The sequence below is a fragment of the Chamaea fasciata genome, unplaced genomic scaffold (genome assembly GCF_029207755.1).
Source record: "Chamaea fasciata isolate MVZ Bird 193981 ecotype frontalis unplaced genomic scaffold, bChaFas1.0.hap1 SCAF_21, whole genome shotgun sequence".
In the NCBI taxonomy this organism is placed as follows: Eukaryota; Metazoa; Chordata; class Aves; order Passeriformes; family Sylviidae; genus Chamaea; species Chamaea fasciata.
The window spans coordinates 9,341,429-9,366,736 of record NW_027094106.1 but is presented as its reverse complement, the minus strand read 5'-3'; the positions used below and the strand labels follow the sequence as shown (position 1 = coordinate 9,366,736).

At 56.7% G+C, this 25,308-nt stretch overlaps 1 protein-coding gene across 2 annotated transcripts; it reads right to left on the bottom strand.

Moving 5' to 3' along the window:
• Positions 1–222: 222 nt before the first annotated feature.
• On the bottom strand, positions 223–24,858 carry DHRS11 (dehydrogenase/reductase 11). Of its 2 annotated transcripts, none has more exons than XM_066201941.1 (7): positions 24,689–24,858; positions 12,729–12,938; positions 6,982–7,076; positions 5,947–6,076; positions 5,334–5,426; positions 4,613–4,678; positions 223–2,357 (listed from the first exon to the last, which is right to left on the bottom strand). In XM_066201941.1, the coding sequence occupies exons 1-7, from the start codon at positions 24,818–24,820 to the stop codon at positions 2,316–2,318; spliced, it is 768 nt and encodes a 255-aa protein (XP_066058038.1). In that variant the 5' UTR covers positions 24,821–24,858; the 3' UTR covers positions 223–2,315. The 2 variants fall into 2 exon arrangements, with proteins under 2 accessions (XP_066058038.1, XP_066058039.1); XM_066201942.1 differs by having other exon boundaries at positions 12,729–12,935.
• Positions 24,859–25,308: the final 450 nt, after the last annotated feature.

Sequence of the window (25,308 nt, the reverse complement as noted above, 5' to 3'; positions counted from 1 at the left end):
AACCACCCGGACAAAGCCTTTGTCAAGGTTCTGCACCTGAAGCAATTCTCTCCAAATCCTTTTTTACAGCACAGGGAGATGCAGAGCCCCCTCCTCAGCCACAATTTCAACACCTGCCGAACCTTGCACACTGTTGCTGCCACAATTCAGTGTTTCACCACTGCTGCCCACATCCCTGCTCGGTCTTTTTCTGCTCAGCAGTTCCTAATTTCTCAATTTTACTTCTTTTTTTTTTTTTTTTTGGCCTCTTTAGTAATTCAACCACCTTCTGTTAAGAACGGCACACAGTGCCCGGGGCACCTGCTGGGAATCCACACAAAGGCAGCACCTTGGGGGCAGTGCAAGGCTTTCCCAAGGGGCTGGGATTTCACTCCCAATAAATTAAAGAGCCAAATCCGGGTGGCACTTGTCAGTAGAAACCTGGTGACAGGTGAGGAATGGACAGAACACACCACGTGTTAACAAAGAGGGAGAAAAAAGGGGCAAAACTGCCTTTTTGTTTTGTTTTTTTTTTTCTTTTTGCCATCGTGAAAGAAAGGAACATTTTGCCGGTTTTCTCCTCGTATCCTCCTCCCACAGCTGCTCACCTTTGGCACAAGGAATATTCTATAGGGTTATCACAAGGCTCAATTCACAACAATACTTCAAAAACCAACACTCAGCACTTAGGCAGCGCCTGTCGTGGTCAAAAGTGCTTTACAGAAAAAGCTTGTGAGTCCTCACAACACCCCTGTGAGGTAGGTGAGTGTCGTTATCCCCATTCTCCAGACGGGGAAACTGAGGCAGAGAGGTAACGTGACTTGCCCAAGGCTGTGCAGGGGAGCTGAGCTCGTGTCCCGGCGGCCCAGCTCTGCTCTCCCTCGTGCAGGGGGAGCACAGATGAACCCCCCAGGGCTCTCCTGGTGTAAAGCCAAACAATCCAACCCCAAGTTCCCGGGCTCTCTGTCCTCTGCCCCGACCAGCTGCCCACCCCTGACCTTCTGGAGCCCAGCAGGAGCTGCACAGGGTCTGCAATCTTAAGGCAACGTGTCCAAGAGCTCCACGGGGAGCTGGACACACACAGACCTCCCTGCAGAGACAACTCCAGCTCTGCTTTGGGGCCAGTTCTCCCTCAACTCAGAGTAAACCCAGAGCCAAACGCTGGGGCTGCACCAACACGAGATCTCAGCCACACCTTTCACCTGCTGCTATTTTTTTTTTGTAGCCAAAATGTCCAAACAAATCCCTCCTTGTTCTGGACACCTTCGGCACGGCTCGTTCCACTCTCTCTCTCTCTCTCTCCCTCTCTCAGAGTTTGTGTCTCTACATAAAAATAAACTTCCACCACTTCCAGCTCCTCGGCACCAGCATTTCAACAGCACCAGAGCAATCCGCGTTTCCAGAAAAAGTGTCAATGCATGCAAATATCACATACAGAACATCGAGAGTGCTGGGAGACGGTACCAAGGGTGGAGGCGATCACAAGACAGCACACGTTTAGTTTTTATTAAAAATACCAAAACAACTCACTCTTACTGTAACTATGCCACTTAGATTATCATCCCAACCTGCACGGGGACAGGTGCTTTTCCTCCAACTATTTACCTACCTAGAAAAATAAAAGAAAAAAAAAAGAGAAATATCGAGCACACACATTTATACTTCCTCACACTTGGCAGGCATGACTCACGTGAAGGGGAAAGGAGGGCTGGGGGAGGTTGTACACCGGGGTCAGTGCAGCGGAATACAAAAGAAATAGAAAACACCACATGCATCATCACCATCAGAAATCAACCCGATGAAAACGAACTCAAAACGTTGGATGGATTCGTGTGTGACATCCACTGAAAATCTCAAACCCTGAGCACACTGAAGCTGGCAAACGCCTCGTGCCACTTCACCTAGGCCCACACACAGCATCAGCAACCAAGATCAAAGCAACCTCGAAAAGAAAGCAAAAGGAAGAATAAACCAGCCTGGAGACAAACCATCTTCCACAAACCACTTCCCTGCATTATTTTCAAATATTTTTTTTTTTTTTTTTACTCTTAAGCAGTTTCAGAAAGGAGTGGGGGAGAAGGAGACCCACCACGAGTTTGTGGTTCTTTTTTTTTTTTCTTTTTTTTTGTTTTTTTTTTTTTTTCTTTCAAACTGGCTCAGCACCAGCGCCAGCTCAGAGAGAGGGAGAGAAAAAAAAATAATTCTTCAAACATGATCCTTGGTACTTGATTAAAACGTTGCCAGCCAGCTGAGGGAACCCTGGGCTGCCAGAGGGTTCCAAGTGGAGTGGGCACGGTGCTGCTCATGGTCCTCCTCATCCTCCTCTTCCTCCCCTGCTAGGAGATCTGCTCCGTGGGCCTCATCTGTATATCCCCGATCTGCAAGAGACCAACGTGGAATTCTGCACCGGGAATTGTGCACCGCAGCCCTGGCGCTTCTGTGCTGCACCAGCCTGTGGCCAGGAACGAGCCTGATCCGCGGAGCCGTGAGGAAAGCAGAGGTGAAGGGACCTGCTCCGCCTTTAGCAGGCTGCACAAAGCTCAGACGTGCACGGAAAAGGTGCAGGATGAACCTCAGGGCTCCAGGCTGCAGTTTGGGCAGGCTCACGGAGCTGCCACAGGCAGGCTTGTTTATTTTTTCTAATCTTTTGAAGCCAAGAAAAGCCAGTTTTCCCCAGGGATGCAGTGCCAGGGGACACGTCTTGCTCCAGGGAGCAGAGTTCACCCGAGGCACTGAGGAACCCCTGGGGATCAAAGTCTGCTCCTCCTGCCCAAAGCTGGCCAAGGATTTCTTGTTCCTCAGGAGGAGAAGAGCCCCTGGCAGCTCAAGCAGCTCACGCTGGGGGGAGCAGGTCCCACACGTCATCTGGCAACTGGCAAAGGCCAGGACTCCCAGAAAAATCCCAGATGGCGGCACCCAAAAGGGGACAGCGTGCCCCTACCCCTCACAGTCCTTTTCTGGGATCATGGAATCACAGAATATCCCAAGCTGGGAAGGACCCGCAATGATCATCCAGTCCAGCTCCTGGCACTGCACAGACACCCCCAGATCCCACCCTGGGAGCGTTGTCCAAACGCTCCTGGAGCTCTGGCAGCCTTGGGAATGTGCCCATTCCTTGGGGGGGGGGGCTGGCAGTGCCCCAGCACCCTCTGGGGGAAGACCCAGAGCCAGCTCAGCCTTTGCTGGATCCACAGGGATGTGAAGAGCCCCAGCCGTGCCATCCCAGAGCAATCCCAGAGTGATCCCAGAGCCCCAGCAGTGCCATCCCAGAGCAATCCCACACCCAGAGCAATCCCAGAGCCCCAGCAGTGCCATCCCAGAGCAATCCCACACCCAGAGCGATCCCAGAGCCCCAGCAGTGCCATCCCAGAGCAATCCCACACCCAGAGCAATCCCAGAGCCCCAGCAGTGCCATCCCAGAGCAATCCCACACCCAGAGCGATCCCAGAGCCCCAGCAGTGCCATCCCACACCCAGAGCGATCCCAGAGCGATCCCAGAGCCCCAGCGGTGCCATCCCACACCCGGAGCGACCCCAGAGCCCCAGCAGTGCCATCCCAGAGCAATCCCACACCCAGAGCGATCCCAGAGCCCCAGCGGTGCCATCCCACACCCAGAGCGATCCCAGAGCCCCAGCAGTGCCATCCCACACCCAGAGCGATCCCAGAGCGATCCCAGAGCCCCAGCCGTGCCATCCCAGAGCAATCCCAGAGCGATCCCAGAGCCCCAGCGGTGCCATCCCACACCCAGAGCAATCCCAGAGCCCCAGCGGTGCCATCCCACACCCAGAGCGATCCCAAAGCCCCAGCGGTGCCATCCCAGAGCAATCCCAGAGCCCCAGCGGTGCCATCCCAGAGCGATCCCAGAGCCCCAGCAGTGCCATCCCACACCCAGAGCAATCCCAGAGCCCCAGCGGTGCCATCCCAGAGCGATCCCAGAGCCCCAGCGGTGCCATCCCACACCCAGAGCGATCCCAGAGCGATCCCAGAGCCCCAGCAGTGCCATCCCACACCCAGAACAATCCCAGAGCCCCAGCGGTGCCATCCCACACCCAGAGCGATCCCAAAGCCCCAGCGGTGCCATCCCAGAGCAATCCCAGAGCCCCAGCGGTGCCATCCCAGAGCGATCCCAGAGCCCCAGCAGTGCCATCCCACACCCAGAACAATCCCAGAGCCCCAGCGGTGCCATCCCAGAGCGATCCCAGAGCCCCAGCGGTGCCATCCCACACCCAGAGCAATCCCAAAGCCCCAGCGGTGCCATCCCAGAGCGATCCCAGAGCCCCAGCAGTGCCATCCCACACCCAGAGCGATCCCAGAGCGATCCCAGAGCCCCAGCAGTGCCATCCCACACCCAGAGCGATCCCAGAGCGATCCCAGAGCCCCAGCAGTGCCATCCCACACCCAGAGCGATCCCAGAGCGATCCCAGAGCCCCAGCGGTGCCATCCCAGAGCGATCCCAGAGCCCCAGCAGTGCCATCCCAGAGCAATCCCACACCCAGAGCGACCCCAGAGCTGCCACCGGGGCAGTGTAAACAAACGTGATCCCGGCTAATCCCCCTAAGCTCCCAGCTGATGCCGCGGTGGCTCAGGCAGGCCAGGGCAGCCCGCAGCCCCCCCAGGCTCAGCCCCAGCCCACCTGCACGTGAGGAGGGGCGCTGAGGACGTAGATGACAGCATTGGCCATGTCTTCAGCCTTGAGACACTGCAACGACAGCGCGGGGGCTCCGGGTCAGAGGGCAGCGCACCGGGCTCCCCGGGAGAGCCCTCCTCTCCTGCCCGTGCACAGCGGGGTCGCACTGGGTCCCCGGGGCGTCTCCGGAAGCTGCAGGCCAGCGGGAAACACCCAAGCCGTGACAAATCCAGCCAAGGGTGTGCCTGGTTGGGGATAACTCTTGGATTGCTGGGCACAGCAATTCCGCCAGGTCATCCTTGTCGGGAATTCCCACGGGAAATCCCGTGCCCGCCTGCAAGGCAACACTCCTCCTTGTGGGAAATGGATTTGTAGGGGATTCTCTGCCACTTCTCTACGTTCTCTCTGCAAATCCGTTTCCCACACTCCCTGTGCCGGCACCTCTGCTTGGCCCAGCTCCTCTGCCACGAAGGAGTCCCAGCCTGCAAAACGGCAAAGCTGACTGACGCTTCTTTTCCAGAAGCATCGAAATAAAAGGGAAAAATAAATTTAAAAAAATATATCAGGAGCTGGAAATTGAACCACAGTGTGTAAATATCAGCAGAAAAATTGAGGTTTGAGGGCTGAGATTGGGGAGCACTGGGCACCCTCTGGAACCGTCAGCCAGGAGAACTGTTCGGTTACAATCAGAGCCACTTCCCTCTGTTGCCACTCCTCCAAGTCCTACCCGAATGCTCTCATAGGTTGCAGCAGCTCTCTCGGGGTCGTTATCATGAAGTTTAAAAGCAAATCCCGTTTCCACCAGTCCTGGAGATATACACTGGGAAAAAAAAAAAAAAAAAAAAAGCAGAGCACATCCTAATAGGATTTGTAATTCCCCTTCAGAAAAAGAATTAAAAAAAAAATTAAACAAAATTCATTTCTCTGTTATTCTCCTTTCCCCCCCACTTTCCAAGGGAACAGCTGAAGCGAGCAGACCTTGCCTTAGTGATTGTTGTGGCAGGTTCTTCCCTCACACCCCGGAGGGACAGAGAGGCAAAGGAAAACCGGAATTTTTGGAAAGCTCTGGAGAGCACAGCCCAGCTGAGTGCCTCCCCCTGTTGATGTGACCCCCCAACCCCAAACATGCAACTGCCCCCCAAAAAAAATCCCTTCCGTGCCCCAACCTGCCTGGGCAAGAGAGCCAGAGCTTCCCACAGGATTTCCTCACCATCCCCAGTGTGGTGAGCACTGGGATGGGATGGGATGGGATGGGATGGGATGGGATGGGATGGGATGGGATGGGATGGGGAGAGGAAGGGAAGGCTCCCAGCGGGCAGAGGGAGCCGCAGGGCACTCACTGTGGCTCGGATGTGCGTCCTGGCCTCGCGCAGCTCCTGCCGCAGCCCCTCGGTCAGCGCCGTCACCGCGTACTTGGTGGCACTGTAGAAATGCACCACGGACTGGGGCACCACGCTGTGCCCGTTCATGCTGGGGGAGAGAGCACAGGGGACACTGCTGCCACCCGGGAGGGACCTGCAGGGCACTCAGGGCACGGCCACTGAGAGGCTGGCACCACCACAGGCTCCCCTGGACACAGCCCACACTTCCTGACCAGCTCCAGGGATCAGTCCTCACCCAGCAGGAGTGGCTGGTGTCAGGCCTTTCTCTCTGCTTTGGATTTTCCTGTTCTCCCTGCTTTGGATCCCCCTTTCCCCCCTGCTTTGGATCCCCCTTTTCTCCCTGCTTTGGATTTTCCTGTTCTCCCTGCTTTGGATCCCCCTTTCCCCCCTGCTTTGGATCCCCCTTTTCTCCCTGGTTTGGATTTTCCTGTTCTCCCTGCTTTGGATTTTCCTTTTCTCCCTGCTTTGGATTTTCCTTTTCTCCCTGCTTTGGATTTTCCTTTTCTCCCTGCTTTGGATCCCCCTTTCCTCCCTGGTTTGGATCCTCCTTTTCTCCCTGGTTTGGATTTTCCTTTTCTCCCTGCTTTGGATCCCCCTTTTCTCCCTGCTTTGGATCCCCCTTTCCCCCCTGCTTTGGATCCCCCTTTTCTCCCTGCTTTGGATCCCCCTTTCCCCCCTGCTTTGGATCCCCCTTTTCTCCCTGCTTTGGATTTTCCTTTTCTCCCTGGTTTGGATTTTCCTTTCCTCCCTGCTTTGGATCCCCCTTTCCCCCCCGCTTTGGTTTTCCTTGCTTTAGACCAGCAAAGATTTAAGTCTGAAGTATCAAAACCCCATCAGCATCAGGGCAAGCTTGAAACTCCAACGCTTAAACCCTTCCTGTAAGGTGAGGAGGAGGAGGAGGAGGAGGAGGAGACCCCCGTGGCCGACCCCACCCAGCGCCGCCGGGAGGAGCAGGAGGGCCCCGAGGCTGCTGGCACAGCCCGCTCTGCTCACCTGTTAATGTTTATTATGTGCCCGTCGTCGATGTTTCTCTCCTTCATGGACTGATAGGCCTCCCGCGTGCAGATGCTCACAGCCATCACATTGACCTGAGCGGGGAGGAAAGAAGAAGAAATCAAAGCCAGCAGCCCTGCCTGGCACCTCTCGGTTTGCCCCTTGCGTGCCCCAAACTCTGGGATATTAGCTCCCAGGGAATTCCCGGGAAAACCCGAAGAGGGAATTGCTCATCCTCACACCCCACTCCTGAAGTGGGGGCTGCAGCCACAGGGGCAGGGGGTGCACAGACCCCCAGAGGGAGCAGGAATAAATGGACTCGGTTGTTTTAGGGGCAAGGAGGGAGAGCAAAGCCCATCCCCACCGCGGGCAGGAGGCAGAGCCGCAGCTTCTGTCCGGCACTGGGCACTGCGGGCTTTGGGCAGCTGGCAGGGCACTCCCAGCAGGTAATTAGGTCAGCTCCTTAACGAGGAAATCCCCAGATGGTGCCTGTGAGAGCGCCAGCAGCTCAGAGGAGGCCCCGGAGGAGCTCCCGGGCTCAGGAACCAAAGGTCACCCTGTGCCACAGGGAACACCAGAGCGGGCAACCCACGCTGGGGCTGTGTGCCCACCGATGTGTCAGGGCCTGCTGGCATTTTCCTCAGCCCTGACTGGCAATTTCCCCTCTCCCCGAGCATCCAGAGCATTCCAGCCTCTTGCTCTTTGGCCCAGCACTGCCCTGGCTTGGTTAAACTCGGTCCTATCACCTCCACAGGCGTTAGAGCAGGGCTGCCTCCAGCCTTCCCTGACCATAAAACACGGAGTCAAAGCTGCCGGGGAGATAAAGGGGATTCTCCCAGCTGGAACACAAAGGGCCCAGAGGTCCGTGCAGGGCTGATGAGCAACAATCTCAGCAGCACTGCTAATTGCTCCGGTGGCTGAGATTTGGGGTTTTACCCTCCAGAAAGGGTGTGAGCATCCCCTGGCAGGTGCTGGCTAACCCCGTGCCACTCCGCCAGCTAAAGGAGCAGCACAGAGGGTCTGAACACACTGCCGGGGCTGCAACCTCCGGGACTGAACCGATTTTCTGATCAATCAGAAGGCAGGTGGAGGGATGGAGACAGGAGAGGGCCGGGGATCACCACTGGGAAAATAAGGAGCCAGGATGGGGCAGGATAACTCGGACTTGCTGGCACAAAAGGCCGGGCAGGGGAGGGACACGGGTTTGGAGAGAGATGCAATCCCCGAGCAGCGCAAAGAGCAGCGGGGTCAGCTCGAGGACCTGCTTTAGTCCGGTCCCATTCCCTGCCAGAGGCCATCCCCGAGGGGGTTTTGAGATAAAACAGGGCGTTTTTCTGACCCGGGGAGCACCCAGGAGCCATCAGCCCCAGCCAAGCGCACTTCGGTCACCGCTGGCTGCCTGAGCCCTCACACCTGGAACCGCAGGGATGAATCTTTAACCTGGGAATCCACCCGGGGGCTGTGCCAGGAGGAAAGCCAGCAGGGAAGGCAGCAGGAGGGTCCCTCGGCACTGCAGTGAAGGGCAGAGCAGGCGGGGATTTGGGATTCCACGGCAGGGTGGGCAGGGAGGGCGGGAGTCACCCGCTGCTGCCTGACCCAGCCCTTTGGGGTCTGGGAACTGCTGCCGTAAAACCCTTCACGGCAAACAAGATCTCTGCCCCAGGATGCCCCAGCCCAGCAGGTTTTTGGAGCAACTCCCTCTCCAAAGGCCACTAGAGGGTCACCTCATCCCAAAGCCTGCTCGCGGAGCAGCCATGCCCGGCCTGGGCAAAGGTACAACATCTTGACAGCTCCTGGCAAAGCAAGATCCCAATCAGCAGCCACATGGGGAAGTCCAGAGCCCCGTGACAAAACCCCGGGGCACGACAAAACAACTGGCTGGGGGCAGCTGAGCCGGGACGGCCTTTTCCCAGCAGCACAGACTGGGATTTTTTGGGGTGAAACCCCATTTCAAAACGTGGGGCAGGCGCTGAGGAACCTAAAAACAGGCCTGGAAGAGGAGCAAGTCTGTGTCACCCCAGGCTGTTGTTACAAATGCCCCACATCAGACGCTTTTGTGGTCCCTGCTTTAAGGAGAAGAGGTTCCAGGGTCCCTTGGCGAGGATGGCCAACACTCCTGGGCCCAGGTTCGGTGACACAAACCACATTTCCCGGCTCCAGCTGCCAGATCCCAGGACACGAAAGATCCCGTTCCTAGAAGTGCTCAGCATTCCACTTTCCCAGAACCAGCCTTTTCCAAGGGCCCCAGCTCCGGAGCACAGATGGAAAGGCGGCTCACAGCAAACGTATCCCCGCACAGATGGCTCGGAGCAGCAAGGAGAACAGAGCCCGGCTTGTCGGCGAACAATGCCACGAACCAAACCCAGCCCGTGTCTGGATGTGTGCTGCAGCCCTCCTCTGTGCCCTGAGCAGGGAAAATTGGGAAGTCCGGCTGGAATTCCTGGCTGGAAAGGTCAGCCCCAGAGGCTGCGCACGGCGCCCAGCCCCAGCTCCTCCTGCCCTGCAGGGCTCTGCTCCGGCCTCACGAACCTGTGAGGACGCGGGGGAAGCTGTGAGCCAAGGCAGGAGGGGCTCAGAACCCGCCTGGGGTGACACCTTCCCTCCTGCACCCACGGCAGAGCTGCTGCCTGGCAAGGCAGGGCTGCTGGAGAGCAACACAGCCAGAACTCCAAACATCCTGCAGCCCGGGGAGGAGCAGCTCCCCACCCTGGGAATAAACACCAGACAATAAAGAACCAGGACATTAGAAAAGGAGAGGAGGTAAGCGAATTATGACGTGGTTTAGGCGTACAGCACGAAGGAGGACACCGGGAGGGGAGATCTGGAAGGACACGGAGCCTCGAAGCTCATAAAAAAAAAAAATGCGTGGAAGCAAAAATCAATTTACCAAAAAGGGGGAAAAAAAAAAGAAGAAGCAAAGCCTTTAATTTAAGGCCCTATTGCCTCCTGCAGCGATGGATCAATGGCTGTTTGGAAACTTCCCCCATCCTGCAGCCCAGAGGTGCCCTGGAACACACCTGAGATTGGACTCGTCCCTGGAATGCAAAATCTATTTTGGATTTCCCGTACTCGGTAACTCGGGATGTTCGTTTTCTAAAAACATTAGTTTTTAGAGCTTGGCTTGGACAGGGATTTACATTTCAAGCAATATGAAGTCTTAAGAGCAAAAAAAAAAAAAAAAAGTAGTCTCAAGAGCTGTGTTTCCATCTCCCTTCTTTATAACAGCAGCACTGCAGATGAGGAACAGAATGAAAAGCTCCTGCAGTGGTTACACAGTAAAATGGGAGCCTTTTCACTTGGAAATTTGCTTTCTTAAAAAGAAAAAAAAAAAAAAAAAAAAGAAAGAGCAAACTTAGCAGCATCTCCCAGCACTGCTGCTCCTCTCCAGGGAAGCTTTGGGAAGGAGTCTCCCTGCTGCCACACAGCCCTGCAAAGCCCAGTGGCCCGTGAAAGGTGCTGGCAGCCCTCCCCGGGAGGGAAAAGGAGGGAAAGGAGCCTGCCCAGGGCCGCCCTGGGGCTGGGGTGTCCTGGCAGGGGGGATCGACCCTGCAGAGCCCCCCCAGCCCTGCCACGGCGCCTGGGCACAGGGACACGGCCAGGGGACGCTGCCAGGGGACAGCTCCGTGCAGCCACAAAACAGGGGCACAGAACAAAAGGGAAAAACTCCACTGAGCTGTTCCCACCCGCACCAAAAAAGCAAAGCCCAGGCCGGTGGGGCCGCCCAGGCTGGGCTGGGGTGAAGCCTTGGGCTCTGGAGCATCCCAGGGCTCGGCCTTTACCTTTGCGGGGTTGTTCAGCTCACAGAGAAATCGGGAGCCGAGGCAGCAGCTGCTGGCAGGGTGGTGAGAGGGAAACACCTGCCAGCTCACGGGGCTGTCAGGCTGCCACAGCAGCGTTTCTGCCGGGCACCGAGAGCCACACAGAGCATCCCTGGGGGATAAAACATTCCCCAACCCTGCCCACCCATCCCAGCCCAAAGCAGCCCCCACAAGCAGGGGGGACCCCCACGGGCTCCCAGACACTTTGGAGCCGCTGCAAACACCAACACTGGAGAGTCTCACACGGGACAAGCCCCACTCCAAAATGTTTCTGCCCCCTAGAAGTGGTGGCGGGTGAGATAAAGGGAGCAGCGCTTCCAGCCAGGGAAGGGAACATGGATTGGGGAAGGGGAGATAAAGGGAGCAGCACTTCCAGCCAGGGAAGGGAACATGGACTGGGGAAGGGGAGATAAAGGGAGCAGCGCTTCCAGCCAGGGAAGGGAACATGGATTGGGGAAGGGGAGATAAAGGGAGCAGCGCTTCCAGCCAGGGAAGGGAACATGGATTGGGGAAGGGGAGATAAAGGGAGCAGCGCTTCCAGCCAGGGAAGGGAACATGGATTGGGGAAGGGGAGATAAAGGGAGCAGCGCTTCCAGCCAGGGAAGGGAACATGGATTGGGGAAGCCGGGAAAAGCCACAAGTGCCCCCAGCCCGCCCAGCTGACAAAAAGAAAGGAGCACCAGGGACACGCGGCGTCCCTGAGGGATCCACACAGGACACATCCCAGGGACCAGGACGAGGATTTTCCAAGGCCCAGGTGACCCCCAGGGCCCAGCTCGCCCTGCTGGAACAGCAGCTCAGCCTCAGCTCCACTTCACTTCATTTTCTTCAAAGCCTCCATGGCAACGGGGGCCGGGGGGACGCGGCTGTGCAGTGACCCGGGCTGGGCAGCCCACAAAAGCCTGGCTGGGCACACAAAGCCGAGCTCAGCTTGCTTTGGCTGCAGTCACAGCAGCCAGCAGTCGGGCCAAGATCCTAACAAGGACTTAATTAGCCAGGATATGGCAGCTCTCGGCCTGGCAGCAGGAGGCTGAAGTCTCAATGTGCTCCTGTGTCTTGCTTTACACGGCCCCCCGAGAGCTCTGCAGGGACTGGCAGGGGAGCCGACACTGTTGGGCACCGTGGCCCTGAGCCCACAGCTCCAAAGAGCTTTTCAGACACGTCCTTCCCTTGGCCAGGACAAGCTCTCAGAGGTGCCATAAGGACTGCTCGCAGTCCCACCCCTGTTCCTGTGAGGAAAACCTTCCCACGCGCAAGGGGAGGGGAAAATCACTCCTGGTCCGGCGCCTCGCTGGCCGCAGACACTGCAAGGACACCCAAAGCATCCCCAGGTCCCACAGGTGTGGCTGTGTGCAGAAAAGGGCCCCCACAGAATGACAAAAAAACGCTGAAGTCACAGGAAGATGCCCCAGCAGCACCTCAGGACGGGGAGAAGGTGTAAATGGGGGGAGGCACGTGCACAACTCCCACTTCAGCACAAGAAACGCTCCCATTCACATCCAGCCCTAACCAGATTACGGGCAGAAAATTAAGCTATAAAGACAAAAAAAAAAAAAAAAAAAAAAAAGGCATTACAGCTTTTTAAGCCAAAAAGAACCTGCCCATTCCTACAAACCCACTGCCACAGCTAACAGGATTAGCTGGAAAACCCAGCGCCTGCCATTCGATTTCCTGCTTTATTGAAGGGAAAAAAAAATAAAATAAAGCAGCAGCAAGGCTCTTCAGCCTTGAGGAAAAGCCAGTGAGCTAAAACAAAAATGCTGCTTTCCATCCTCTCGAGGCAAGGGCTCAGCAGGGCGGGATTTTCACTCCGGAAAGTGGAAGCCCAGCAAAACTGGGCTGGGGAAGCGGATCCTCAGCTCTGAAAGGAGCAGGCGGTGGCCAGAAGAGACAGAGAGGTGGCTCCTGCTGCCTCTGGGGAATACTCACGTCTATCATGGTCCTCCAGCCCTCTGTCTTCCCCGAGAGGAGGGGCTCGGGCCGGGCCAGCCCCGCGTTGTTGATGCAGACATCCACCCCCTGGTGAAGGGTCTTGATGGCGGAGAACATGGACAGGATCTCCTCCTCGTTGGACAGGTCACACTTGTAGGGGATCAGCGTGCCCGGGTAGCCGGCGCTCTGGCACTCGGCTGCCAGCTTCTGGGGGAGACAGAGGGGAAACTGACATCAGGGAGGGGGAAAAACGGCCAAAAGGAGGGGGGAAAAACGGCCAAAAGGACAGGGGGGAAATGGGCAAAAGGATGGAGGGAAATGGCAAAAAGGATGGGGGGAAAACGGCCAAAAGGATGGGGGAAAAACGGCCAAAAGGATGGGGGGAAAACGGCCAAAAGGATGGGGGAAAATGGGCAAAAGGATGGGGGGAAATGGTCAAAAGGATGGGGGAAAATGGGCAAAAGGATGGGGGGAAATGGCAAAAAGGATGGGGAAAAACGGCCAAAAGGAGGGGGGAAAACGGCCAAAAGGATGGGGGGAAATGGGCAAAAGGATGGGGGGAAATGGCAAAAAGGATGGGGGGAAATGGCCAAAAGGATGGGGGAAAAACGGCCAAAAGGATGGGGGGAAAACGGCCAAAAGGATGGGGGGAAAACGGCCAAAAGGATGGGGGGAAAACGGCCAAAAGGATGGGGAAAAAACAGCCTTTAGGAGGGGAAAAACCAGCCATTAGGAAGGGAAAAACCAGCCAAAAGGATGGGAAAAAACAGCCACGAGGAAGGGGGAAGCAGCCTCCAGGAAGGATGGCAGAGCCACCAGCCCCGTCCCCTGGAGCAGCTCATGCGGCCACTCCCCGCAGAACACACCTGACGGGTGCCGCGGGCGGCCCGCGCCGAAAAGCGGCGCTGGGGAAGAATCCCTGCGAGGCTAACGAAGACAAGGGAGACGGCGACACCCGGGAGAAGCTGAGAGCTCCAGCCTTGAAGCTGTCGAACTCGAGGGCGCGCTCAGCGCTCGTCCATCACCCTGGGCAATGCGCCGGCGAAACGCGAATAAATCCTGCCCTGGCACCGGGCGAAGGATGCGCCTGACAATTCCTGGCTGGAATCACTCCAGACATCCCAGTCTTTGCCGGGAAGCCAAGGGGAGGCCGGGAGCTGCGCTGCCGCGTCCTCCCGAGGACGCCCTTTACCCCTGACGCTAATGAGGAGCAGCATCTCCTCCCTGACGTGTCACCGCAGTGACAGTGACAGGGACAGCTCCCAGCGCCAGGCAGGAGCCACATGACGTCTGGTTCCCGAGGGGAGATGGACTCTGCCGACAAAACCTCCGCCAAATCGCTCCCAGCGCCGTCGCCCGCGGCGGAGTCACCGACGGTGACAGTGACATTTCAGCGGGGGCAGGAGAGGCAGCTCCCGCCACCGGCAGCTCTCCCAGCTCCTCCCCCGCGTTCCAAGCACTGCAATTCCCGGCCTTTCATAAAAAAAAAAAAAAAAAAAGGAGGAGCGAGGTGCAGCGCAGGGATGTCCTGGAAGCGATGGCACGGGAAGAACTCAGAGCAGCTGCCCTGCAGAGGGACAGACGCCAGCCCCTCCCTGCATCCCAAACACCCTCACCTGACGCGTTCTGGGGCAAGTGGCTCTGAAAAAAAAAGGATTTTCAGTGTTTCCCAGCAGCCACAGAGCTGGAGCAAGGCCCTGAGCGTGGAGCTGCTGCTGCTCCACCTTTCCCATTGCCCAGCAGCTTTCATGGATAATCCAAAAGCAGCCCGGAATTTTTTGTTTTGGTTTGGGTTTTTTTGTTGTTTTTTTTTCTGTTTCCCTCCCGCAGCTGTGGTGCAGGAGTGTGGAAATACACAAGACAGAGAGAAAGACAGACTTAACTAGCATAGCTAGTCTGGTGACTAGGATGCCACGGCAAGGACAAACAGAACTTTGAGATTATGAGAAGATGGGATTAAACCTGCTTAAGGGAAGAGATTCAATCAACCCTCTCTGATAAAGGTGCTGTAAAATGCATAAATTACTTGTACGATCTTTTAACCTGATTATCGTAGTAGGAATTATTAACCTTACTGAAATGGTATCTAAGCTCTTGGAAAACCCGAGTGAGATTGAACTCTGATCACCAAACCGGGATTCCCCTCTCTCCATCCAGCGCCGATACAGGAGCTCTTCTCCTGCCTGGCTCCCAGCTCGGGGAAGGCACTGCAGCACCACAAGAATGATTTTTATTGCTCTCTCAGCACCAGCAGAGGAGGGGATGGACGCGCCGAGCTCCGCCGGAGATCGATCCGTCCAGCAGCACCAGGATCCCCGGAGAGCCCTGCGGGGCTGGGCTGACAGCAGCTCTGCCCGAACAAAGCTGCCCCTGGGACCGCATCCTGCCTTTCCGGGGCCGCCCGCACTTTGCCGTGCAGGCAACCTCGCTGATGATGTGCTGACGGCACTGGGAAAAAAAGTATAAAATGTATAAAATATGTATTCTCTTTTCGTCGTCGGAGCGCGCGTTGAAAACGCGGTCAGGGGCGGGGGAAATGTGCAGGAGCAGCATTTGGGAAATCCGCAGCGGTGCGAAGGGCTGCTGGAAGGTCCTAAAGGGCTCCGGGGATGGGGCTTTGCTCCTGCAAAGACACACGAGGGGGAAAAAGGGGCCACGAACTGGTGCGGGGAGTGAGAACCAGGCAACGCCAAAGATGCTCAAAAATGAGAAACACGAGCACAGGGCGTTGGGAGGAAGCTCGCAGAGCAGGAGCCGTGCCAGGAGAGCTGGCTGGAGGGAAGAGGGGCCCATCAACACGGACAGGGAAGGACAGACAAGCTCACGGCCAGCCCAGCGGGACACGGGGATGTTTCACTGCTCCGTTTCTCCGTTTCCACTGCTCCGTTTCTGCCACATTTGGAGAAAGCTCTCCCCGCCCGGCCCAGCCTCTCGGTGGAGACGCAGATGAAGGAGCAGAGGACACGAGGGGTGTGATTTGCTCTGGGATAACCCAGAGCACGGGGCTTGGATCAGATGCCCCGCTGTGGTCCCTCCGAGCTGCCCACTCTGGCTGCGAGCTCTGGGCAGTGCCTCCAGCGCCCAGGCTCTGCTCCCAGCCAGCCTCCAGCCACCCCAAGAGAAAGGTTTTGAGAGAGGTCTGATTTCCCTGGTCAGCTGTGTTGGAGAAGCTTTTCTCCCGGGGAGGAAAGTCCTTTCTCTCCCTGTCTGGTGTCTCGCTGCCTCCAAGGAGGCTCGGATCCTTTCATCTCTCAGGCTGCACTTGTGCTAACGAATTCTCTTTGAAAACCCGAGTGCTGACACCCAGGCAGGGCTGAACGTGCTTCAAACCATCTACAGATAAAGAGTCATCACAGGCTCTTCAAAGAAACATCAACTGCGGGCAAGTTTGCAAGAGACTTTTGAAAAGCAGCTCTCTGAGCTACGGAGCTCGCAGAGGGGTTTTTGTTGGTTTTTGGTTTTTTTCAGAGCATCCATTAAGTCACTCAAGTGATGCTCATTCCACTTTGAGCACACCACATGCACAAGGAGGAAGGAAATTTAAAAAAAAAGAGAGAAAAAAGCTGGCTTTCCAGATTTCCTGACCAATTTGAGAGGGACCAGGTAATGCGACAGCAATACAGACCAGTGCAAGTCCAGCAGCTGGAAATCTGAAACAAGAATTGTTTGGGTTGGAAGGGATCTTAAAGACCACTCAGTTCCCCCACTCTGCCGTGAGCAGGGACACCTTCCACTACCCCAGGCTGCTCCAAGCCCTGTCCAGCCCGGCCTGGGCCACTTCCAGCATCTCTGCCCCACACCGTTATCTCTGGGTGCGTGGAAATGCGCAGCCAGGTGTGACCCAGCCTCAAAGGATGCCTGACATTGATGGGATGGGTTTGCTGTGCCCAGAAACCGGCAGTCCTCCCCAGGAAGGGTTAATGCTCTCTGTGCAAACGGGGCACGCTGCGTTCACACTAATTTTTTTAGTTTCACAGGACTAATCGATACAAAAATGTTCAGGGACTCCAAAGAGGAGGGGAAAGAAAGCAAGGAGTCAAGTAGGGCTTTATTTTGGCCAACCATCCCATTAACTTCAGACACATTTAGCTCGGAGAGATTAAAGCCATTTGGCAATTTTTAACCCAACCTGCCACTCGTCACAGCTACTAGTGTCCCACTGACTGAGGACCTCGTGCTTGAACACAGGACTGCCCCCAAGAAACCAACTGGAAAAGCACCAAAGTCACCCCCAATTGCTTTCGCCACCTAAAGGAAATGCAGGAGAAAAATTCTAACAAACAGCATCACAGCCGTGAGAGAAAACCGGGGGCTTCCAGACCCTTCCATTCCACCGACCGGCAAGTCTGGAGCTGCTGTTCATTAAGATTTAATAGCAGCACAACAGCGTAAACAGAGACGTTCGGTGAATGAAGCACCAGGGTGAGGCTGGTTGGTTTGTTTGTTTATTTCCGCGGGGCTCTGTGACCATGGGCCAGATCCAGAGCTGTGCCCCCACTGCCAGGAGGAGACAATCACCCTCAGAGCTGTGGGTACCTTGGCCCGAGGATAAAATATCACCCCACACCTCTTCGCAGGCAGGCTCCTGCTGAGATCCTCACATCTCCCCAGAGCTGGGAGCTGGCCCCCCAGACTGCTCTTCCCAAAGCCTCCTCTGCTCCCAGCAGTTAAAACATCCCAGGACACGTGTTTGTTTGTTTGTTTGTTTGTTTTCTCAGCTCACCTGATTTTCCATTCCCATTGTCACCCAGGAGCCAATGGAAAGGAGGTCCCTGCTCCCTCCTCCCGTCGAGGCACTTTGAGTTTTTCCCCCTTTCTTGCTCCAGGCTGGCGCGGGGGAGGAGGAGGAGACGCCGCTGTCACCGTGACAGCTCATTAGAGCAATATCTCCGCTCTCCTCTGAGCTGTGCCTGCCCTAAACCCGGCCCTGCTGAGCCTGCCTGCCCGTGAGCGCAGCCTGCCCAGCACAGGGACACTTGCCTGCCCTCCTGCAGCAGCCCCAGCACCGTGCTGAGGGGTGAAACTGCTCCCCAACAACCCTGCGAGGGGTGAATTCCTCCCCAACAACCCTGCGAGGGGTGAATTTCTGCCCAACAACCCTGCGAGGGGTGAATTTCCCCCCAACAACCCTGCGAGGGGTGAATTCCTCCCCAACAACCCTGCGAGGGGTGAATTTCTCCCCAACAACCCTGCTGATGGGTGAATTCCTCCCCAACAACCCTGCGAGGGGTGAATTTCTGCCCAGGCTGCTGTCCGGCTGCCCATGGAGCTCCAGCAGCCCATTCAGACACCCGGCAGAGCCGGGATCCAGCCTCGCCGCCGGGGTCACTGCCGGGATTGGGATGGAGCAGGTTCCCCAGAAAACCCACAGACACCCAGGGCTGAGCCCCAGCTGCTGCCTGACACCCCCAGGTCCCGGCAGTGCCCTGCTGTGTCACCTCCACCCGGAGAAATGATTTGTGTAATTGAATCAAGCCCCGCCTGACCTTGCAGCAGCCGAGGTCTGGGATGCCCTGAAAATGTGTGATGAGAGGGAAGCGGCGCACACCCGCCCTGCGTAAAACGGGACTGGGAATATCCGGGGTGAGCAGGAGTGGGGAGACCTCCCGGGGACACCCAGGACTGTCCCCAGGCCTGCACCCTGCCCACCCCCAGCAGACAGCAACGCAGCCAGAGCTCCGAGCTGGGGGTCCCAGGCACACCCGGCTGCATGCAGGGCTGGACGGAGCACCACAACTGCACCACAACTGCACCACAACTGCACCACAACTGCACCAGAGCAGCACCAAAACTGCACCGGAATGAACCAGAACACACCACAACTGCCCCAGAATGAACCAGAACAGCACCAAAACTGCACCAGAATGAACCAGAACACACCACAACTGCACCAGAGCAGCACCAAAACTGCACCGGAATGAACCAGAACACACCACAACTGCACCACAACTGCACCAGAGCAGCACCAAAACTGCACCGGAATGAACCAGAACACACCAGAACTGCCCCAGAATGAACCAGAACACACCACAACTGCACCAGAGCAGCACCAAAACTGCACCGGAATGAACCAGAACACACCACAACTGCCCCAGAATGAACCAGAACAGCACCAAAACTGCACCAGAATGAACCAGAACACACCACAACTGCACCAGAGCAGCACCAAAACTGCACCGGAATGAACCAGAACACACCACAACTGCACCACAACTGCACCAGAGCAGCACCAAAACTGCACCGGAATGAACCAGAACACACCAGAACTGCACCAGAACTGCACCAGAACACACCAGAGCAGCACCAGAACGAACCAGAACACACCAGAGCAGCACCAGAACGAACCAGAACGAACCAGAATGAACCAGAACTGCACCAGAGCAGCACCAAAACTGCACCAGAACTGCACCAGAACACACCAACACACCAGAACTGCACCATAATGAACCAGAACGAACCAGAATGAACCAGAACTGCACCAGAACACACCAGAGCAGCACCAGAACAAACCAGAACTGCACCAGAGCAGCACCAAAACTGCACCAGAATGAACCAGAACACACCACAACTGCACCAGAGCACACCACAACTGCATCAGAATGAACCAGAACAAACCAGAATGAACCAGAACACACCAGAACAGCACCAAAACTGCACCAGAACACACTAGAACTGCCCCAGAATGAACCAGAACACACCAGAACTGCACCAGAACACCACCAGAGTGAACCAGAACACACCAGAACACACCAGAGCAGCCGCAGGCCGGCAGGAGCCCAGGGTCACAGCTGGGGAGCAGCCTCTCCTCCCGCCGGCACCCCTGGCCGTGGCCGCTCTGCGGGGCTGGGTGCTCTCGGCTGTCCCTCCTCGGCTCCCAGCCTGTAATCCCCGAGGAATCCTCTTCAGCAGAGGCAGATTAAGGCACACCAGGAGGGGCCCGGCCTGCCCCCCCAGCCCCCAGCCCCCAAACTGGGGTGGCGGGTGCCGAGTCCTGTCCCAGCCCAGGACTGTGACCCGCGGACGAGCAGAGGAGGCTGCAGCGCAGCCCGGCCAGGTGGGAGCGGGGGGGGCCAGCCCTGCCAGGGGCACACGCACAGCTGCAGGTGCTGTGATCCAACATCTGCAGCCACGCCAGCCTAATCCCAGCTAAGCTGGGCAGAGCTGAGGCTGAGCCCCACGGGGAGAGAAATCCAGAAATCCGGCGTTTCGCAGAGCCCGGGGTGGCACAAACCCACCTGGGGCTGCCCCGGGCATCCCCCTCTGGCACTGCCCGCTGTGGGAAAAACCCAACCCGAGCACGGCCACTGCTTCCTGCAGAGCTAAAACTGCTGATAAACCCCAGGGAAAAAAACACTGTTGCGTTTTCTTCACGGCACTTTTCACACCTCCCTGCCCTGGGCACTCTCCCTTAAACCCAAAACCAGTCAGAAAGTTCCCGGTGTGCCCAACGCAGCCCTCCCACCCTCCCAGGCCAGCTGCCAGGTTTTACACAGGGAAACTGAGGCACAGGACAGCCACCTCACCTTCCTTGCAGCTCACACCTCCCATCCCAGCTCCAAAATCCCAGGAAAGGTTCGGTTATTATTCATTTTTAGGGCTCTGAGCGTGGTATTGCTGCTCTATCGCAAAGGCCAAGGGAACAGGGGAGCAGCAGAGAAGCAGAGTCCTCAAAGCACATTTTGGGGGAGAAAGAGGAGGGATCCAACCTGGTTTGAGCCTCAAGGCCGAGGGGAACCACGGGGACAGAGCAGTGTTTGCTCCCCACACCCCGGGGCAGCAATCCTGGGCTCTCTGCTGTTTATCAGCACAGGATCTGCTCAGGGACAAGTGGCAATAAAAGCACTTGAGAGGCCTTGAGCCCACCATCCCCGAGGCAAAGCCTCGGCCAAACACTAAACAATCCCTCCCAGGGGCCAAGGAGACTCTGAAGGTCACTCGCTCCACCGTGCCTCGGGATCATCCTGCCCAAAGCTGCTCCTCCCGCCCTGAAAACTGGGGAAACCTGCGGGAACGGCCCAGCAAAGCCACCCCAGCTGCTGGGCACAGGGACAGAGGACACCCCCAAAGTGGAACCAGGTGACCTCCAAACCATCAGCCTGATCTGCCTGCCAGTACTATTAGCTGGTAATTCCCCTTCTTGGAGCACCCAGAGCCTCCCTGGCACCTTAGGGTGCAGGGAAGTGACCAGAGAGCCCAGAAATGGATGCTCAGATCCCAGGAGGAAGACTCAGCTCCTTCCTCCTCCTCCTCCTCCCACACACCCTGCCCAGAGACTGCGCCGCTCCAACCTGCAATCATTGCTCAGCTTATCAAAGGCTGAGCAAGATCTAACCTTGACAAAGCAGGCCCTGGTTATAAATGTTACCTTTGATCAATAGCTGTCACAAACGCATCGGAATTCACTGGTTAAACCTTGTCTCTTAAGCCGCGTTTATTGCTTCCTGCCGGGCTCTGCTCTCAGCACAGCCAGCAAAGACCGGGGGGCGGGGGGGAAAAAAAAAACGGATTTCTTTTGGAAATGGTGTCCCTGGTCACATCGGAGCAAGGCATCCAAGGGATGGAGGAGCTGCTGGAAGATTTCCAGTGACCTGGAGCAGGCGGGAGTGTCCCGTCTCCCATCAGTGACAGCCCCAGGGCTGTGACACCGCGGATGGAGGGAGAGCGCCTGCCAGCGCTTCTGCCAGTCCCTAGAAACACAAAATAAATCAATCCCAATTATTAAAAAAGGTGTAGCACCAGCACCACCGCAAACCCCTTGGAAAGAGCTCCCTGCCCTCCTGCGCTACGAGAGAAAAGCTGCGGAGTCCCCCCTGAGCCAGAAAATCCCTGCCAGTTCTTCCCCAGCCTGGGGATGAACCCTGCAAAAGATACAACTCGCACATCGCACCGAATAAAAGACCAGAGAGGGGTTTGCCAGCTGCGAGAAACATTTTGTCCCATGCATGTGCAAATCCTGCCCTTTTTTTATTTTTTATTTTTTTTGTGCTGCTGCGGCAAGAAGCCAGGCAATGTGAACACAAATTCCTGGAAAACACGAGGAGCAGGGAAGTTGGAGAGCACCACGGTGGCTGCAAATCCCACCGAGTCTCTGCACCCTGGAGCCCCCAGGAGCAGCAAGGGATGTCCCTGTGAGGGTGATCATCTCCCCAGGAGCTTTTTCTTGCTCTTGCAAGCTGCTGAAAACGCTTGGCTTTGGCGAAAGCTCCCGACTTGGAACGCGTGGCAGCGTCTGGAGAGCAGCAAACACTGGCTGAGCGCACGCCAGAAAGTCCTTGACAGCTGTTAGTACCTCCAGGCTCTGCGTTTCAAACGAGCCTTCAACCTGAATTACCTCCTGGCACGCAGAAGGAAAATGCAGCCAGTTTGTGTTTTGTTCCTCGATGTCCTGACTGTTAAAAGTTGCTGTTCGATGACCCACATGAGGAGTCTGCAGGAGCAGGAGCAGCAGGAGCTCCTTGGGAGCAGAGAGGGAAACGTGGGGGGAAAAAAGGGAAAGGAAAAACCAAAAAAGATCCTTCTGCAGCTTGGTTTTTTTGGGGGTTTTTTTTGTTTTGTTTTGGTTTGGTTTGGTTTTTTTTGGGTGGGAGCCATTAACATCTTCATTGCAAAGCCAAATAAAGACCACTTGGAGTTGTGACACGGGTTTAATGCCAAACACGCAACTTTGCAAATCCTTCGTTATCTTGCCTCGAGCCCTTATCTGATTTTCTGAGAGATTAAGAAATCTTGACATAGCGTTTATTGCCCCTGCTAAATCCCCACCAGACAACCTGCTCCGTCAGTTAGCTGGAGGTTACAAAACCTCCTCGCACAGGGCGCCCAGCCATTTCACCTTAAAACGGGTGGCTTCCATTTGAACGCTGATGAAACACGATGTTTTTGTGCTACGAAGTGAGCTCTGTGTTCCGGGTTTTACACTCTGCCGCTCGTCCTTTTCCCATGTCAAGCTGCCTTGGGTAGTGGAAGGCGTCCCTGCCCATGGAACGGGATGGTTTATAGGGTCCCTTCCGACCCAAGCCAGCCTGGGATTCCAGAATTCTGTTAACTGTGAGATGCTTTGGCATCACCGAACCCCCTCAGCTCCTTCACGTTCCTCTTCTCTCCTCTGTCCATCACTGCGTCCCAGCCCTCAGAGCATCCCTCAAATCCACCCCCTAATCGAATCCCCGGCTCAATAATTCCAAATCTGCACACCTTCCTATTTTATTTATATTTTTTTTAAAAGGAAAAGCCTCAAGGCGAATCTCCTGGAGGAAAGCTCCAGGGACAGCTCTGCTCTGAGGCACGGCAGGACTGGGCACAAAGCTCTCCCACGGCATCCCTGGCTGCCAGGAGGTGACAGGGCTGTTCCCACCGTGACCCTGGATCCCCCCCCACGCTCCAGCACCTTCCCTTCCCCGGGGCGGGCAGCGCTGCCGGGATTTTCTTCCTCGTTAAGGAAAACATGCTCGACAATAAACAAACCCAGAATAGCAGCGGAGCAAAACACAGTCCAGACACCCACCAAAACAAATGACAGCGCTGCGGGCACACTCTGGGACCCGGGGAGGAGGGAGGGAACGGCGGGGGGGGGGACGACAAGCATCAGCTGCTGCGGGAACACGTGTCTGACACGGCACAGGACATCGGGGAGCTGGCAGCAGCGCTCGGGCACATCTGCACCCCGAGCGGAGCCGATCGATCACCGATACCGGAGTGATTGCTCCTGGTGCGCGTCCCGATAAAAACGCGGAGCCGCCACGGCGCTGCTCGTTCTCAAACCCACGCTGTTGTTTCGGCCAGGAGAGGCTGGGGGAAGGAAGGAACCTCACGTGGACGCCGAACGGGAAAAAAAAAAAAAACACAAGCCGCGGTGATTCCTTTCCCAGATGAAAAGGTTCCAAAACAAAATCCAAGATAAGGGCGCCGCTGGAAGGAGCGATATTGGAAATGGCTCTTTCTGGAGGGGAATGGGAAGCGACAACATCCTTTGCACATCCTTTGCCAGGCACCCCGCGGCTCCAGCACATCCAACACCGGCAGCTGCACGTGGGAAAGCCTTTGGAGAGCTCAGCTTTCCCTGCGAAAACCGCAGCATCCAAACGCTGGGAAGTCCAAATTTAGCAGCAAGCCCCAAAGGACAGTTCACACTAAGTCACGCTGGAGCTCTCTCCTCCCTGCAAGCGGCGCCTCCAGGACACGCAGGGAAAAAGGGGAAAAGTTTGGCTTCTCCCAAGCACTTCTTTACTCAACCCCACTCAGCAACGCCACCGATGCCAAGCCTTGGTCTCCATGAATTTCTGGACCCTTTATTCTCAGCGCAGTCAGCCGTGCAGAGCCCTTATCACCTTGGCTAGGGAAACACAACCCTGGCTATGGCACAGGTCTCCTTTAGCTCCAAACGCCCAGGACGGCAAGGTTTAAGATGACTAAAACTTCTTTCCTCCCTCACAGGAGACTTCCTAAACGGCGAATGAGCTTTAGCTCGTGGCACTGCCAGGCACAGCTGACCATGCACCCCGAGGAAACACTCCTTTTAAGCATCTTTATTCTCCAGCCAGCGCCATCAGGTTTTTGACGCGGCTGTAGAGATGCTCCTCGCAGGACCCAAGCCTGCTTTAACACCAGCTCCTAAATCAACGCCCTGCCTGGGACAGCCGCATCCCGGAGGGGCTGGAGGGGCCCCGCAGCCCCATCCCGCTCCCGGGGGGATGCTATTTTTAACCTCGATAAGAAGCGGCTCCAAAAAGAGAAAAAAAAAAATCCAAAAACAAAAAAACAAAAACGTCACCAAAAAAAAAGGATGAAAAGGACGAAACGGAAGCTGCTGTTCTCTCGGGCACCTTCCACCCGCCCCGGGGGCTCCGTGGCCGCGGTGGCAGCGCCCGGCCGGGAGCGGCCGCGGCCTCGCGGGGAGGGAGAGAAGGAGAGAAGGAGGGAATAGGGAAAGAGGGAGGCGGCCCCCGCCCCGCCGGTACCTCGATCTTATCGACGCTGCGAGCGCACCCCACCACCTTCATGCCGTGCTGCACCAGCGCCCGCGCCACGGCCGCGCCGATGCCCACGGAGGCGCCGGTGACCAGCGCGACGCGGCCGGTCCAGCGCTCCATGGCCCCGGCCCGGCCCCGCCGCCGCCGCCGCCGCACAAAGCGCCGCCCGCCCGCCGGCCCCGCCCCGGGGACACGCCCCGGACACGCCCCTGGGCCGCGCCCCGCCCACGGGACACGCCCATGGGGACACGCCCTCCGTGCGCTGAGTTTGCCGCGGCTCAGCGGCGGCGGCACGGATGGCGGCGGGGTTGGGGTTTTAGTTCCCCCTCCAGGCTGGAGATGTGACAACAGGGATGGCCTGTTCCCCTGTCATGGCAGGTTTGGGAATGGGACAACAGGGATGGCCTGTTCCCCTGTCATGGCAGGTTTGGGAATGGGACAACAGGGATGGCCTGTTCCCCTGTCATGGCAGGTTTGGGAATGCGACAACAGGGATGGCCTGTTCCCCTGTCATGGCAGGTTTGGGAATGGGACAACAGGGATGGCCTGTTCCCCTGTCATGGCAGGTTTGGGAATGTGATAACAGGGATGGCCTGTCCCCCTGTCAT

Excerpts from the sequence above, each read along its gene's own strand:
- DHRS11 (XM_066201941.1), bottom strand. The coding sequence starts at position 24,820 with ATGGAGCGCTGGACCGGCCGCGTCGCGCTGGTCACCGGCGCCTCCGTG. Across the intron at positions 12,939-24,688 it reads GCAGCGTCGATAAGATCGAG|AAGCTGGCAGCCGAGTGCCA; the intron begins GTACCGGCGGGG and ends TGTCTCCCCCAG. Across the intron at positions 2,358-4,612 it reads GCGCCCCTCCTCACGTGCAG|ATCGGGGATATACAGATGAG; the intron begins GTGGGCTGGGGC and ends GGTCTCTTGCAG.